Source organism: Ovis canadensis, chromosome 5 (assembly GCF_042477335.2).
Source record: "Ovis canadensis isolate MfBH-ARS-UI-01 breed Bighorn chromosome 5, ARS-UI_OviCan_v2, whole genome shotgun sequence".
Taxonomy (NCBI): Eukaryota; Metazoa; Chordata; class Mammalia; order Artiodactyla; family Bovidae; genus Ovis; species Ovis canadensis.
This window is the reverse complement of record NC_091249.1, coordinates 33,408,872-33,422,462: the sequence shown is the minus strand read 5'-3', so window position 1 is coordinate 33,422,462 and position 13,591 is coordinate 33,408,872. Positions and strand designations below refer to the sequence as shown.

Sequence of the window (13,591 nt, the reverse complement as noted above, 5' to 3'; positions counted from 1 at the left end):
TGTATACCCATGTTCACAGCAGCATTATTTCTAATAGCCAAGAGGAGGAAGCAATTCAAATGTCCCTTGAGAGATGGATGGTTAAACAAATATGGTCCATCCATACAATGAAATGTCATCCAGCCCCAATGAGGAAGGAGACCCTGACACACACTACAACATGCATGAACCGTGGGGACCTTATGCTCAGTGAAGTAATCCAGACACAGAAGGACACACATTGTCTGATTCCACTCACAGGAGGTCCCTGGAGGAGTCAGATCCACAGGGACAGGAAGGAGATGGTGGGGCCAGAGACTAGGGGAGGAGGAGGGGGAATCACTATTTCATGGGGACAGAGTTCTGTTTGGGAAGATGAGAAAGCTCTGGAGGTGATGGTGGTGGTGACTGCAATACAATGTGAAGGTGCTTAAAGCCACTTTGGGCACTTAAAGATGGTTAGTGATAATTAATGCCACATGTGTTTTACCACAATTAAAAAAATTTTTTTAATGTAGTATGATCAAAATGTCTTCCCCCTATCAAGTAATTGGTTACCCAGAAATAAAAACTGTGCAGGAGAGAAAAGCTTAATGCCTGATTCTTGATTTTCTTTAGCAGTTTTCATAATAATGAGTTAGTTCCTAAATAGCCACAAAAGATCACCAAAGGGTTTTATTTTCTCCTTCGTGTCCCTATGAACTCATGGATGTAACATTAGATGTGTTTCTACACACTGTACATCTTATTCTTCCCTTTGTTGTTCAGTTGCTCAGTCATGTCTGACTCTTTGCGACCCCATGGACTGCAGCACACCAGGCTTCCCTGTCCTTCACTATCTCCCAGAGTTTGCTCAAACTCATGTCCATTGAGTGAGTGATGCCATCCAACCATCTCATCCTCTGTTGCCCTCTTCTCCTCCTGCCCTCAATCTTTTCCAATATCAGGGTCTTTTCCAGTGAGTTGGCTCCTCGCATTGGGTGGCTAAAGGATTGTAGCTTTAGCTTCAGCATCAGTCCTTCCAAAGAATATTCAGGGTTGATTTCCCTTTAGGATTAACTGGTTTGATTTCCTTGCTGTCCAAGATGCTCAAGAATCTTCTCAAGCACCACAGTTCTAAAGCATCAATTCTTCGGTGCTCAGCCTTCTTTATGGTCCAGCTCTCAGATCCATACATGACTACTGGAAAATCTATAGCTTTGACAATATGGACATTTTTCTGCAAGGTGATGTCTCTGCTATTTTCCTTCTCTGGCCAATGGAAGCCTCTTCAAGTTGGCCCCTAAGTCCTTGTGATATGATGCAGTGGTCTTAAGAGCTCATAGTTCTGGCATTGTGAGACGCTTTCTGATCATCTCATACTTCACAGCCCCAGCCTTGGATCTGGGTGTTTCCCCAAGGAGCACTGTTTCCTCTTTTTTTTTTTCCCTAAATTAACGTATTAATTTTGTTCATTTGGCTACACTGGGTCTTAGTTCGTTGCAGCATGTGGGATCCAGTTCCCTGACCATGGATTGAGCCTGGGCTCCCTGAGATAAGCACGGAGTCTTATCCACTGGACCACCAGGGAAGTCCCCCTGCTTCCTCTTGATATTTAGAGACCATCACCTGACCACAAAGTTAGGAAATCCACATTTTCTTCACTTATCTTTTGACTTTGAAAATATTTCAGGCCTACAGAAGTTGCAACATGATGATAATGAACCCCCATAAAGGCTTCCTCTAGGTCAGCAGGGCTCACTACCTGCTCTAAGGCTGCTTTGTAAAGTTTTATTGGCACATGACCACACCTATTCATTTACACATCGCAGGGGGCAGCTTTCTCCATGACAGCAGAGGCACTGTGACAGAGACTGTCTGGCCCTCAACACCAAAGATAGTTACTGTTTGGCTCTTTGCAGAAAAAATCTGCCCACCCCTGAGCTAGAGCTTCCCACAGTTAACCTTTTGCTTTACATTTCTCTATAATCATAATTTAAAAGTATATAATCTATTCCCTAAAGAATATGCACAAAATAATTTTGTTCTTTTTCTTAATCTTTTCTAAATAATTTGACAGTGAGCTCGCAACATCATGCACTTTGACTCAAAAACAAAACAAATAAAAAACAAAAACCCATGTATTTCCTGCAAACAAAAAAAACACCTCTTGTTAAGTAACCAAGATGGTCAAATTCAGGAAATCTAGCACTGAGACAATAATAGTAGCTAATACACAGCCTGTTTGAAAGTGTCACAAGTTGTTTTAATATTGTCTTATATCGCAAGGCTCCCCTCCCCACCCCCTCATTCTCCGCCGGTGGTGTATTCAGGCAGGGATCACTCATTGCACACAATTTCATGTATCTGTGATCGCCTTTCTTCTGAGTCAGCTTCAGGCTTTTTGTTGTTGCTGTTGTTGTCTCTTAATACCTTTCAGGCTTCCCAGGTGGCTCAGTGGTAAAGAATCTACCTCCAATGCAGGAGATGCAGGAGATGTGAGTTTGATTCCTGGGTGGGGAAAATCCCCTGGAGGAGGAAATGGCAACCCACTCCAGTATTCTTGCCTGAGAAATCCCAGGGAGAGAGGAGCCTGGTGGGGTATGATCCGTGGGGTATGATCCATGGGGTCGCAAAAGAGTCAGACAGGACTGAAGTGACATAGCACGCCCGCACACACACACACATACACACTTAATAACTGTTATGACCTTGTCCCTCAGTGTGGGTTTGTCTGATGGCTCCCATGATCAAATGCAGGTGGCCTGTGTTTGGCAGGAATATCCCAGAAGCAATGTGTCCTCCTCGGTGCCTCCTATCAGGAGGCCCACAAAGACCATTTTGTCCTCACTCCCAGTGTGTTTCCCTGGATGGCTTGGTTAAGAAGCTATTCACTAGGGTTCTAAGTAAGGCATTTGTAATTGCTAAGTCATCTGTAGCAACACACTTTGAGATTACTCCTCCCCTTCAAACTTCCACCCAATCATCTTAACATCCACTGATGAATTTATTTTTGGCTGTGCTGGGTCTCTGTTGCTGAGCACAGGCTTTCTCTAGTTGCGGCGAGCGGGGGCTGCTCTCTCCTTGCAGTGCCTGGCTTCTCATTGCAGTGAATTCTCTTATCATGGAGCACAGCATCTGGGGCACTTGGGCTTCGACAGCTGTGGTTCCCTGGCTCTGGAGCCCAAATTCAGTAGTAGTGGCGCACGGGCTTAGCTGCTCCTCAGCACATGGGATCCTCCCGGACCAGGGATCAAACTGGAGTCTCCTGTGCTAGCAGGCAGAGTCTTCACCACTGAGCCACCAGGGAAGCCCTCCACTGATCAATCTTGTTTGGGTCCATTATTGCTGGGATAATTATCAAATGGTGATTTTTTTTCCTAACTCGTTCTGAGGAAATGCCTGGGAGTGGAATTACTGGATCATATGGAAAGTTCATTCATTTTTTTCTAATTTTTTAAAAAAGATTTATTTATTTGGCTGCACTGGGTCTTAGTTGTGGCATGTGGGAATCTAGTTCGGGCCCTCTGCATTGGGAGCGTGGGGTCCTAGCTACTAGACCACCAGGGAAGTCCCTTCAAAATTGCTTCTTATTGTGGTAAAATGAACGTAACATAAATGAACCTGAGCATCCATTTCAGAGATAGGGCTGAATGAATACATTCTTCATGTTTGCAAATGTCACCACCACATTCTATCTGCAGAACTCTTGCTTTTCACCTTATAAAACTGAAACTCTCTTCTCATTAAACACTAAATCTGAATTCTCCCTCCCCTGCCCCTGCATCTACCATCCTATGATTTTAAGATCATTCACTGATGCTTTCCAACTGTGATGCTGGAAAAGACTCTTGAATGTCCCTTGGACTGCACAGAGGACAAACCAGTCCATCTGAAAGGAAATCAACCCTGAATATTTGTGGGAAGGACTGATGCTGAAGCTGAAGCTCCAATATTTTGCCCACCTGATGCAAAGAGCTGGCTCATTGGCAAAAGCCCTAATGCTGGCAAAGATTGAAGGCAGGAGGAGAAGGGGGCAACAGAGGATAAGAATCGATAGCATCACTGACTCCATTGACATGAATTTGAGCAAATTCTGGGAGATAGCGAAGGACAGGGAAGATTGGTATGCTTCAGTTCATGGTGACACGATTTAGTGACTGAACTACATTTGTTCACAATCAAATTGTCCCAGATTTGTTCAGCCTGTATCTCTCTGATGGGTCCCATCCTTCTGGGAGCCCTTCGTTACTCTTTGATGCACCAGGACATTCCAGCCTCACCTTGTATACACCTTGTATCCTGGATTCTGCCATTTCTCCCAAGAGTCCTGCATTCCCCTCCCCACCTTTTGGGGGATGATATTTAGAAGCCAAGATCTAGGTGCTAGGTGCACTCATTCTTATTGGGTTGTCTCAGTGGACAGAGTTAGGAAGTAGATTTTTGTTTAACTATCAAGTCCACGCGGATACTTTAATTTCATTCTGTTCCCATGGGGTTCTTCCATTTCATCTTTGCACTTTCTTTGCCCCCCAGGAAAGACCTGATTCTTAATAATATCAACACACTTGCTAGTTTGTTCAGTCCCATAATACACATGAGAGTTTCAGAATCACTATACCTATGTCACTCCAGAACACACAAATGTACTAAACCAAGTTAAAAAATTTTTTTGCAGCTCCTGTCTTTAGAGTCAGTACCGTGTCCACAAGTTGCACAAGTTGGTTCTTTTCTATTTCTGGGGGCTTATGTTTTTCATTTGAAATATCATTCAGTTCATTTGTTTTCTACTTATATCCCACCTTTCTTTCCTTTTTTGGCTGCACTGCATGCATGTGGGATCTTTGTTCTCCAGCAAGGGATCAAACCCATGCTCCCTGCAGTGGAAGTGCAGAGTCTTAACCACTGGACCACCAGGGATGTCTCTGTATTCCATCTTAAAGCTTTTGTCCTCCACTGTTGTTGATTTAAATTTTTATTAAATATAGAAAGCAATAACAGTTTAAAAATTATGCAAAAAGGAAAATACAAAGGATGTTATCCCCTCCTTTCTTAAATTTAAATCCCAGCCACTCTTGTAGGTAACCAATTTGATTGCTCTTTGCTTTACCTTTCATTTTGCAAAAACAAGCAGATATGTGGATTTTTTATTCCCTCCTTCTTTATTATACAAAAGGTAACATATTACCTATACTCTTGTACTTCCCCCTCAACTTAACAATATGTCCTGGAAATTACCCCATTCTATCACAGAAATAGACCTTATTCTTTCTCATGGCTGTGTAGCACTCCACTCTGAAGTGCAGTGTAATACATTAGTCTCTCTCCTGTATACAGACATGTGGGTTGCTTCCAATATTTTGCATTTACAAATGACAATTAATAGCTTTCTCCATACTCACTTGGGTATTGTTAGAGCTGTGTCTTCAGGATTAATTTCTGAAGGGGGACTGCTCTTCTGTAACATGAGGATAATTGTAAGGTTAAATAAGTTACAATGCACATATGGCTTTTCACCTAAGCAGCGGGTAATCCATGGCATAAGGTCACCACAGTAGGACAGCTTGGCCTCAATCTAGTCAAACCCTGCTCTCTCATAACATTTCAGTCTAGTTCTCAATTTGCTCTTCTAGGCTGGCTCAGGTGCTCACCTGGGGATAGGGTTTAGTCAGGGTTGGGGTTCAATAGGATCAGGGCTTAGCTTGCAATCAGGGCTCAGTTCAGGGTCAAGTCTCAGCAAGGGTCAGGGTTGGAGTCAGCCTATGGTAGTGGGCTCAACCAAGGTCAGGATTCAGCCTGGGGTCAAGGTTCAGTCCAGGGTCCAGGCTCAGACTATGCATGTGTCTCTCTCTGAGTGTGCCTAGGTCAGGGGTCCCTTGTAAGGCTGGGACTGGGGCTCGGTGGCCCTACTGCTCGTGCCCTCCTCGCTCTCCCCACCCGCCTGCACAGCCCCTCCTCACACCCCCTTCCCACCTCAGATCTGTTTCTGCTTGGTCACCTCCAGTGAGTCTATGTGGCTGCCTCTCGTGCAGCCCCCTCCCCTCCCTGTAACTGTCCTGCTCCAGGCTGAACAATGAACTCAGGGGAGGGCTGCAGGGCTGCCCTCCAGCCCCACGTCCTGCCCATCCTCCACTTAGGGGGGCTAGGGAGCCACGCAGATACCGGTGCCACTCTCCTCAGACCCTGGCCAGGGCTGTGCCTCCCCCCTCAGACTCCCCCAGCATCACTCCAAGTGTCACCCCCCACTTCCTCTCCCTGCCACACACCTCGGTCCTCAACCTTCTCAGGCTGAGTCGGTCTGAGGGAGGTCGAGTGAGGCCCTCCTCCCTCCAGAGGTGAGGTGCCGCCCTGGGCGGAGGTCCCCTGCGGCTTTGCTGCTAGCAAGGTCAGCTCAGGGGCTGGAAAGCAACAGAAGACCCGGGTAAGGAGGGTCCCCCCATCCAGACCCGTGTGGGTGTGTGCGTGCCTGGGGTTCACCTCCCCACTGTGCTGTCTTCAGCAGGGTTCCCCAGGGACTGCCCCTCTCCACGCCTGTTTCCCCTCTGAGAACTGTTTGCTCCTGGCCCTGTTGTGAGGATAAGATGAGGGTACAACTGCACCATCGATGAGGGAGCTGGCAGTGCTTCTTTGTGTGCAGCCACTCGGCACACACTTATTAAGTACCTACTGTGTGCCAGGCGGGCCTAGAGAGGTTGAGGAGCAGGTGATGGAACAGTGGGGCCAGCCTGCAAGGAGTTGTTGGTGGGGGCGGGAGAGTCGTCCAGCCTGGGTGCCACAAAGAACCGGTTACCCACCCTTTAGAGGGAGTGAAGGGGTGGGGGTGGGGGCGGGGACCCCACCCTCAATGGGCTTTCGAGGACCCGCAGGGGGCGGCACGGAGTGACCGCAGCGCCCTGCCCTCTGGGAGTAAGGATGGGAGCCCACCGTTGGATGCCCCTCCCCGTTTCAGCCTCACCCCCACCCAGGGGGTACCTTGAAATAACAGGAAATTTCAAATAACAGGAAACCAAGGGCGGGCAAAACTCTCGGCTCCACCCTGCCTGGGGCAAACGAAACACCCCACCCCGGGGCCCCAGTCTGCCCTCGGGGAGGGGGACCGCAATGAACGCCACGGGGACCCCGACGGGGGACCCCGAGTCCTGCCAGCTGCTGGCAGCCGGCGGGCACAGCCGGCTCGTCCTCCTGCACTACAACCACTCGGGGCGGCTGGCGGGGCGCGCTGGGGCGGAGGAGGTCGGTCTGGGGGTGCTGCGAGGGCTGTTCGTGGCCATGAGCTGCCTGGTGGTGCTGGAGAACCTTCTGGTGCTGGTGGCCATCGCCAGCCGCATGCGCTCCCGGCGCTGGGTCTACTACTGCCTGGTGAACATCACGCTCAGCGACCTGCTCACCGGCGCCGCGTACCTGGCCAACGTGCTGCTGTCAGGGGCGCACACCTTCCGCCTGGCGCCGGCCCAGTGGTTCCTGCGCGAGGGCCTGCTCTTCATGGCGCTGGCCGCCTCCACTTTCAGCCTGCTCTTCACGGCCGGCGAGCGTTTCGTCACCATGGTGCGGCCGGTGGCCGAGAGTGGGGCCACCAAGCGGGGCCGCGTGTGCAGCTTCATCGGGCTGTGCTGGCTGCTGGCGGCGCTCCTCGGCCTGCTGCCCCTGCTCGGCTGGAACTGCGTGTGCGCCTTCCAACGCTGCTCCAGCCTCCTCCCGCTCTACTCCAAGGACTACATCCTCTTCTGCGTAGTGGTCTTCGCTTTCATCCTGGCCACCATCATGGTGCTCTACGGAGCCATCTTCCGAGTAGTGCGCGCCAACGGGCAGAAGGCGCCTAGCACCCCGGCGCGCCGCAAGGCCCGCCGGCTGCTCAAGACGGTACTCATGATCCTGGTGGCCTTCGTGGTGTGCTGGGGCCCGCTTTTCGGCCTGCTGCTGGCCGACATCTTCGGCTCCAACGTCTGGGCGCAGGAGTACCTGCGGGGCATGGACTGGATCCTGGCGCTGGCCGTGCTCAACTCGGCGGTCAACCCCATCATCTACTCCTTCCGCAGCCGGGAGGTGTGCCGGGCCGTGGTGGGCTTCCTGTGCGGCGCGTGTCTCCGGCTAGGGCTTCGAGGGCCTGGGGACTGCCTGGCTCAGGCCGTCGAGGCCCACTCTGCAGCCTCCAACACCGACAGCTCACTGAGGCCGAGGGACAGCTTTCGGGGTTCTCGATCGCACAGCTTCCGGATGCGGGAGCCCCTGACCAGTGTCTCCAGCGTGCGGAGTGTCTGAAGCCACGGTCGGGGTGGTGGTTCAGCAGCCTTGATCCCCGTGCAGGGATGCTGCAGTCGGGCCTGAAGAAGAGGAAGGAACCGGTTAGCCACCAGGGGCCTGCATCCCAAGGCCCCGCGGTGCTGGGGGGCATCCCGGAAGCCTCAAGGGGCTGCTGGCACCAAGTGGGTTTCCTATGGTTGTTGTGGAGCAGGAGGCAACGGCTGGTTGCAACCGAGAGCGCGCTGGACTGGAGATCAATGGGTTTGCTGTGTGCGCCCCCCTCCTGTGTGACTCGGAGGAAGTCCCAGCCCCTCTCTGGGCCTCGGTGGGGGTGGACTGGCGGGGAGTGGGTGGATGCCCTGGGAACACAGAAGTTCAGTGGTGGGATGAGATGGTGTCAGGGTGAAAGCATGAGGGTTGTGGGTCTGCTGGAGCTGGGCCAGTGGCCAGGGAGCAACATGGGTCTGTGTGCTGGGGGGTGTGGCTGTGACAGCAAGGGCTTTGGTGTGGATGAGACTGTATGTGTCTGTTAGAGAGGGATAGAGAGGTTGAGGGCAGAGCAAGTTGTGTCGGTGAGCAGCGTGTGCTGGTGTGCAGATATCCTTGCGTGTAGCAGGCCTCTTGTCTGAGGGCGTGTGCTTGTGCACACATGTGTGTGACCGATCCACTCTGTTGAACGTGTGTGTAAACTTAGGGAGGCTACCAGAAGGGGGTGGGGGCGGGGGCGGTGACGCTGACACCCACCCCTTCCCGGTCACTTCCCCTTTGCCTGCCCTATCTCTCATCTTGGGTTCTGGGCAGCCTCCTCCCCCCACCTCTGGCTTCTGCATCTTTTGAGACTCAGTCTGGAGTCCAACAGAGAGGGAGATGCTTTAGCACTAACTGCCTCTCCCTTTCCCATCTGTAAAATGGGCTGATGGCAGATGGAACTCACCGCAGGAGGCTGTTGGTGCTCGGAACTCACCGCAGGAGGCTGTTGGTGCTCGCTCAGTGCTTTTGCTGTGGCGAGCAGGCATCAGTGTGTCAAAGAAACATCCGGCGATAGTGGAAATGTTCTGTATCTGTGTTTCCCAGTGTGGGACCCCTCCCCCACACATGGCTACTGAGCCCTCAATAAGAGGTCAATGGGACTGAAGAAATCAACTTAGAATGCGTGCGAATTTAAGCACTCCACAGGACTTGCAGCAATGGTACCAGACAGTGCTACAGGGGGACACCTTCTGAATGTAGCCACTTTTGGCTAGTGGGAAGTTCTCTGTCTCCATCCGCCCAGCCGAGACAGTGCCCACAGGTCTTTTTGCCTCTATATTGCCAAGTCGTTGGGGCAGCGTCCTGTCTGCCACTCCAGAAGGGACAGCTCTGTTCTGAGCCTCCATTTCTCCCCTGCAGGATAGGGGATGGCATGATGGATGTGTTGACTGTGCAGTCCAATAAAGCAGCCATTAGCCACATGTGGCTACTTAAAATTAAAATGAATTTTAAAAATTCAGTTTCTCGGTGCATTTCTCAGAGCTTCAGTGGCCAAGTATCACAGACTGGGGAGGGGGTGCTTGAATAACATAAATGTATTTGCTCACAACTCTGGAGGCTGCAAGTCTGAGGTCAAGGTGCCAGCAGGCTTGGTTCCCCTGAGTCCTCTCTCCTGGATCCTGGGGGTTTGCTGGCAGTCTTGCATCCCTTGGCTTGTAGACACATCAGCCGCATCTCTGCCTCCATCTTCACATGGGTTGTGTTTGCCTGCACGTCTGTGTCCAAATTCTCAAGTCTTTTTTTTTTTCTCCCTTGGCTGCTCTGGGTCTTCATTGTGGCATGAGGGCTGTCTCTAGTTTTGGTGTTCTGACTTAGTTGTCCTGCAACATGTGAGATCTTAGTTCTCTGACCAGGGATCACATACAGGTCCCCTGCATTGGATGGTGTATTCTTTCAACTTTTTATTTTGTATTGGGGTACAACCAAATAACAAGCAACTTTGCAATAGTTTCAGGTGAACAGGGAGGAGACTCAGCCATACATATATGTATCCATCCATTACATGTATCCATTCTCTCCCAAACTCCCCTCCCATCCAGCCTGCCACATAACATTGAACAGGATTCCATGTGCTATACAGTAGGTCCTTGTTGGTTATCCATTTTAAGTGTAGCGGTGAGTACATGTCAATCCCAGACTCCCTAACTATCCCTCCCCCCTATTCTTCTCAACCAGCAGCCATAAGTTTGTCCTTTATGAGTCTCTTTCTGTTTTGTAAGTTCATTTGTATCATTTCTCTTTAAGGTCCACATGTAAGGGATGACATACAATATCTCTCTGGAAGGAGGATTCTTAACCACTGGGCCATCAGGGCAGTCCCTCCCTGTTTCATAAGGACACCAGTCCTATTGGCTTAGGGCCACCCTATACAGTGTGACTCAGATTAACTAATTATACCTATAAAAATCCTATTTCCAAATAAGGGCCTCTTCTGAGGTGTTGGGAATTAGGATTTCGAGTCGTCAATTTTGGAGGAGACACAATTCGGCCCATGGCATTTGGTCACACTAACCCCATTTTGAGTGCTTGATGGGACATGTGGCTCGTGGCTACTGTTCTGGAAAATGCAGACACAGAATCTATCCATCATCACAGAAGGTGCTATGAGACAGGGAGGGGAAAGTTCTAAGCATGTATAAGCTAGGATTGCGTGCTCAGTCACGCAGTCATGTCCGACTCTTTGTGACCCCATGGACTGTAGCTCACCAGGTTCCTCTGTCCAGGGCATTCTCCAGCCAAAAATACTGGAGCGGGTTGCCGTTCCCTTCTCCAGGGAAACTTCCTGACCCAGGGAATGAACCCGTGTCTCCTGTGTCTCCTGCATTGGGCATTGGCAGGTGGGTTCTCCCTTCCCAGAGCACCCCCTGGATAACTCATAACCTGAGGTACTTACGTTTTCCAGATTGCTGACCACGTGTGTTGATCTGGAACAGTGACAGGGTGGGTGGGGTCTTGGCAGAATTTGGGGCGAGTGAAGCCCGGGCTGCCTTAAAGCTCTTGACTTGCAACCCTGGGCCTGTGTGAGTTGGGCCACCCTGTGAGTGTCACGCTTTGCTTTGACTGAACTGGACTATTTGCTGCCCCTTCCTACCTGGGACCTTTGCATGTCTTTGTTGACCCCACTAGCGTGGCCTGTGCATCCTTCAAGTCTCAGCTTCAGCATCACCTCCTCCAGGAAGTCTCCCTGATTTCTCTTCTTCCTTAGCCCTCTTCCAGGCTCACACATCTGTGTGTACATCACTATCACAGCTTCAATCACACCTGGCCGCACATCCACCTGCTCCCCTGGACTTTGAGCTCCATGAGAATGGAGTTAGTGACAGTGTTTGGGTCATTGCTGTGTCCCAAACACAGCACAGGGCCCAGCAGATAGGAGGTGCTCCATGAACTAGAGCTCTGGTATAACTGGTCCCAGCAGCATGCCTTCCACTGAAACCTCTTCACCTCCTTGTTCCCCACCTCCCTGACTGAGGTGGAGCCGTCCTCAAGAATGCGGTCCTCTGCTCTTAGGTGGCTCAGGTGTCTGTAACATTGCTGTTCCCCAGCTCTGCCATGCACCACGGGCTTCAGTTTCCTCATCTGTAAACTGGAGATATCGATGTCTCCTGCCCTCCTGGGATGTTGATAAGGCAAGGAATATAAAGGCTCTCCAACTACTTATGTTTGTGTAATGTGCTGTGCTCAGTTGCTCAGTCCTGTTGGACTCCTTGTGATCCCATGGACTGCAGCCCGTCAGGCTCCTCTATCCATGGAATTTTCCAGGGAAGAATACTAGAGTGGGTTGTCATTTCCTCCTCCAGGGGATCTTCCAGACCCCAGGATTGAACCCGTGTCTTCTATGTCTCTTGCATTTGGCAGGCAGATTCTTTACCACTGCACCACTTGGGAAGCGTGTTTTTGTAACAGGGAAGAACAAATCTGACTCCCTATTAGATCTGTTCCTTTTGCTTTCACTTTTGTGCCCTGTTGCCTGTCATACTGATTCTGCACCTTTTGTACAAGAATGTTGCATTATAGCCTGAAATATACAGGAGAGCCTGTCCTCAGGGCTCTGACACTTGAATCTATTCATACAGAGGTAAAAAGTTGCAGAACAGAGAATAACATTTGTCTCATTGGAGGTTTACAGGAACATCCTGTCCTTTGTGGCCAGCTGCAAGAACAAAGGATTCCAACACTAAGAAGTCTGCAACAATCAACCACGTCCCTCTCTTACCTTGCTTTGCTGAAACCCTTTGGGGAGTATGAGTTTATGAGACATGAGCCACTGGTTTACTTGCATGGCCCTGCAATAAACCTTTCTCTGCTCCAACTCCCATAGTTTTGGTTTGTTTGTCCTTGCTTTTAGTAACGTAGTTAAATGAATAATAACAACGAAGGCCACTCTGTGCTGTTCTAACCACCTGTGTGTTAATTTATTAAATCCTTGCAAAACCTCCAGGAGGCAGATACTGTCATTAACGTCATGTTACAGATGGAGAAACTGAGACCCAGAGAGTTTAGGTAACACACAAGTTCACACAGCTGGGAAGAGGCAGGATTGGGATTCAAACTTGACAGGTGACTTCTTGATCCTTGTTCCTTACTGCCTCTTTAATGAATGAATGAATGAATGAATACCAGTTCCTTCCCTCTTTGGAAAACTAAGAATGAATGCTCCAAGTTATTCTTTGGGCTGCCCCAAGGTTTCACCTCCACAAAGCAGGATTAGTTGAAGCCCCCCATTTTACAGACAGAAAAACTAAGGCTCAGGGGAGGAGGTGGCACGGGCAGCCCTAAGATCCAAGCCTTGTTATCTGAGCCAGGTTCAGGCCCCTTTCTTGCTCTATCTCTGGATGAGTGTAAGTGTGTATGTGTATGTGTGTTGCCTGTTCATAACCTGGCTGGAAGGAGCAAGGGTAGATGGAGAAGCAGATAATAAATATTTGCTGATCAAGATCACATTGGCCAGAATGAGTTCTTACCCCTCTCCCTGCCCTGCCAAGCCACCCCTGACTCCTCCAGCCTGGGACCCCCCACCCTCTGAGAGACCTGGGGATGGCCAGAAGCAGGTGACATAGCTGGGAGGGATGGGGTGGTGTCTTAGGGTTTCCATGACTCATTTATTCACTCACTCATTCACTTAACCACTGTGTGTCAGGCTCTATTCTGGGCACTGGGGTGGCAGCTATGAACAATCTGGCACCTGCTTGCACAAAGGTCACAGTTTGGCGCAGGTGACAAACACCAAACTAAGAGTCCAGCGTCATTTTCAGTAAGGAACTACCCATGCAGAAAGCAGGAGGGGTCCGTGAGGGTTCTACAGGAAGAGCAGGTGCAGCAGCTCCAAGGCTGCATGAGCTTGGCACATTCTCGTAATACC

The 13,591-nt window shown here is 50.3% G+C and overlaps 1 protein-coding gene across 1 annotated transcript; it reads left to right on the top strand.

The window, feature by feature from the left end:
• The first annotated feature begins 5,309 nt into the window (after positions 1 to 5,309).
• S1PR4 (sphingosine-1-phosphate receptor 4) lies at positions 5,310 to 12,541 on the top strand. Its single transcript, XM_069591466.1, has one exon. It carries the CDS (start codon positions 7,060 to 7,062, stop codon positions 8,215 to 8,217), a length of 1,158 nt encoding a protein of 385 aa, XP_069447567.1. The 5' UTR covers positions 5,310 to 7,059; the 3' UTR covers positions 8,218 to 12,541.
• Positions 12,542 to 13,591: the final 1,050 nt, after the last annotated feature.

Coding starts and splice junctions, on each gene's coding strand:
- S1PR4 (XM_069591466.1), top strand. CDS start 7,060: ATGAACGCCACGGGGACCCCGACGGGGGACCCCGAGTCCTGCCAGCTG.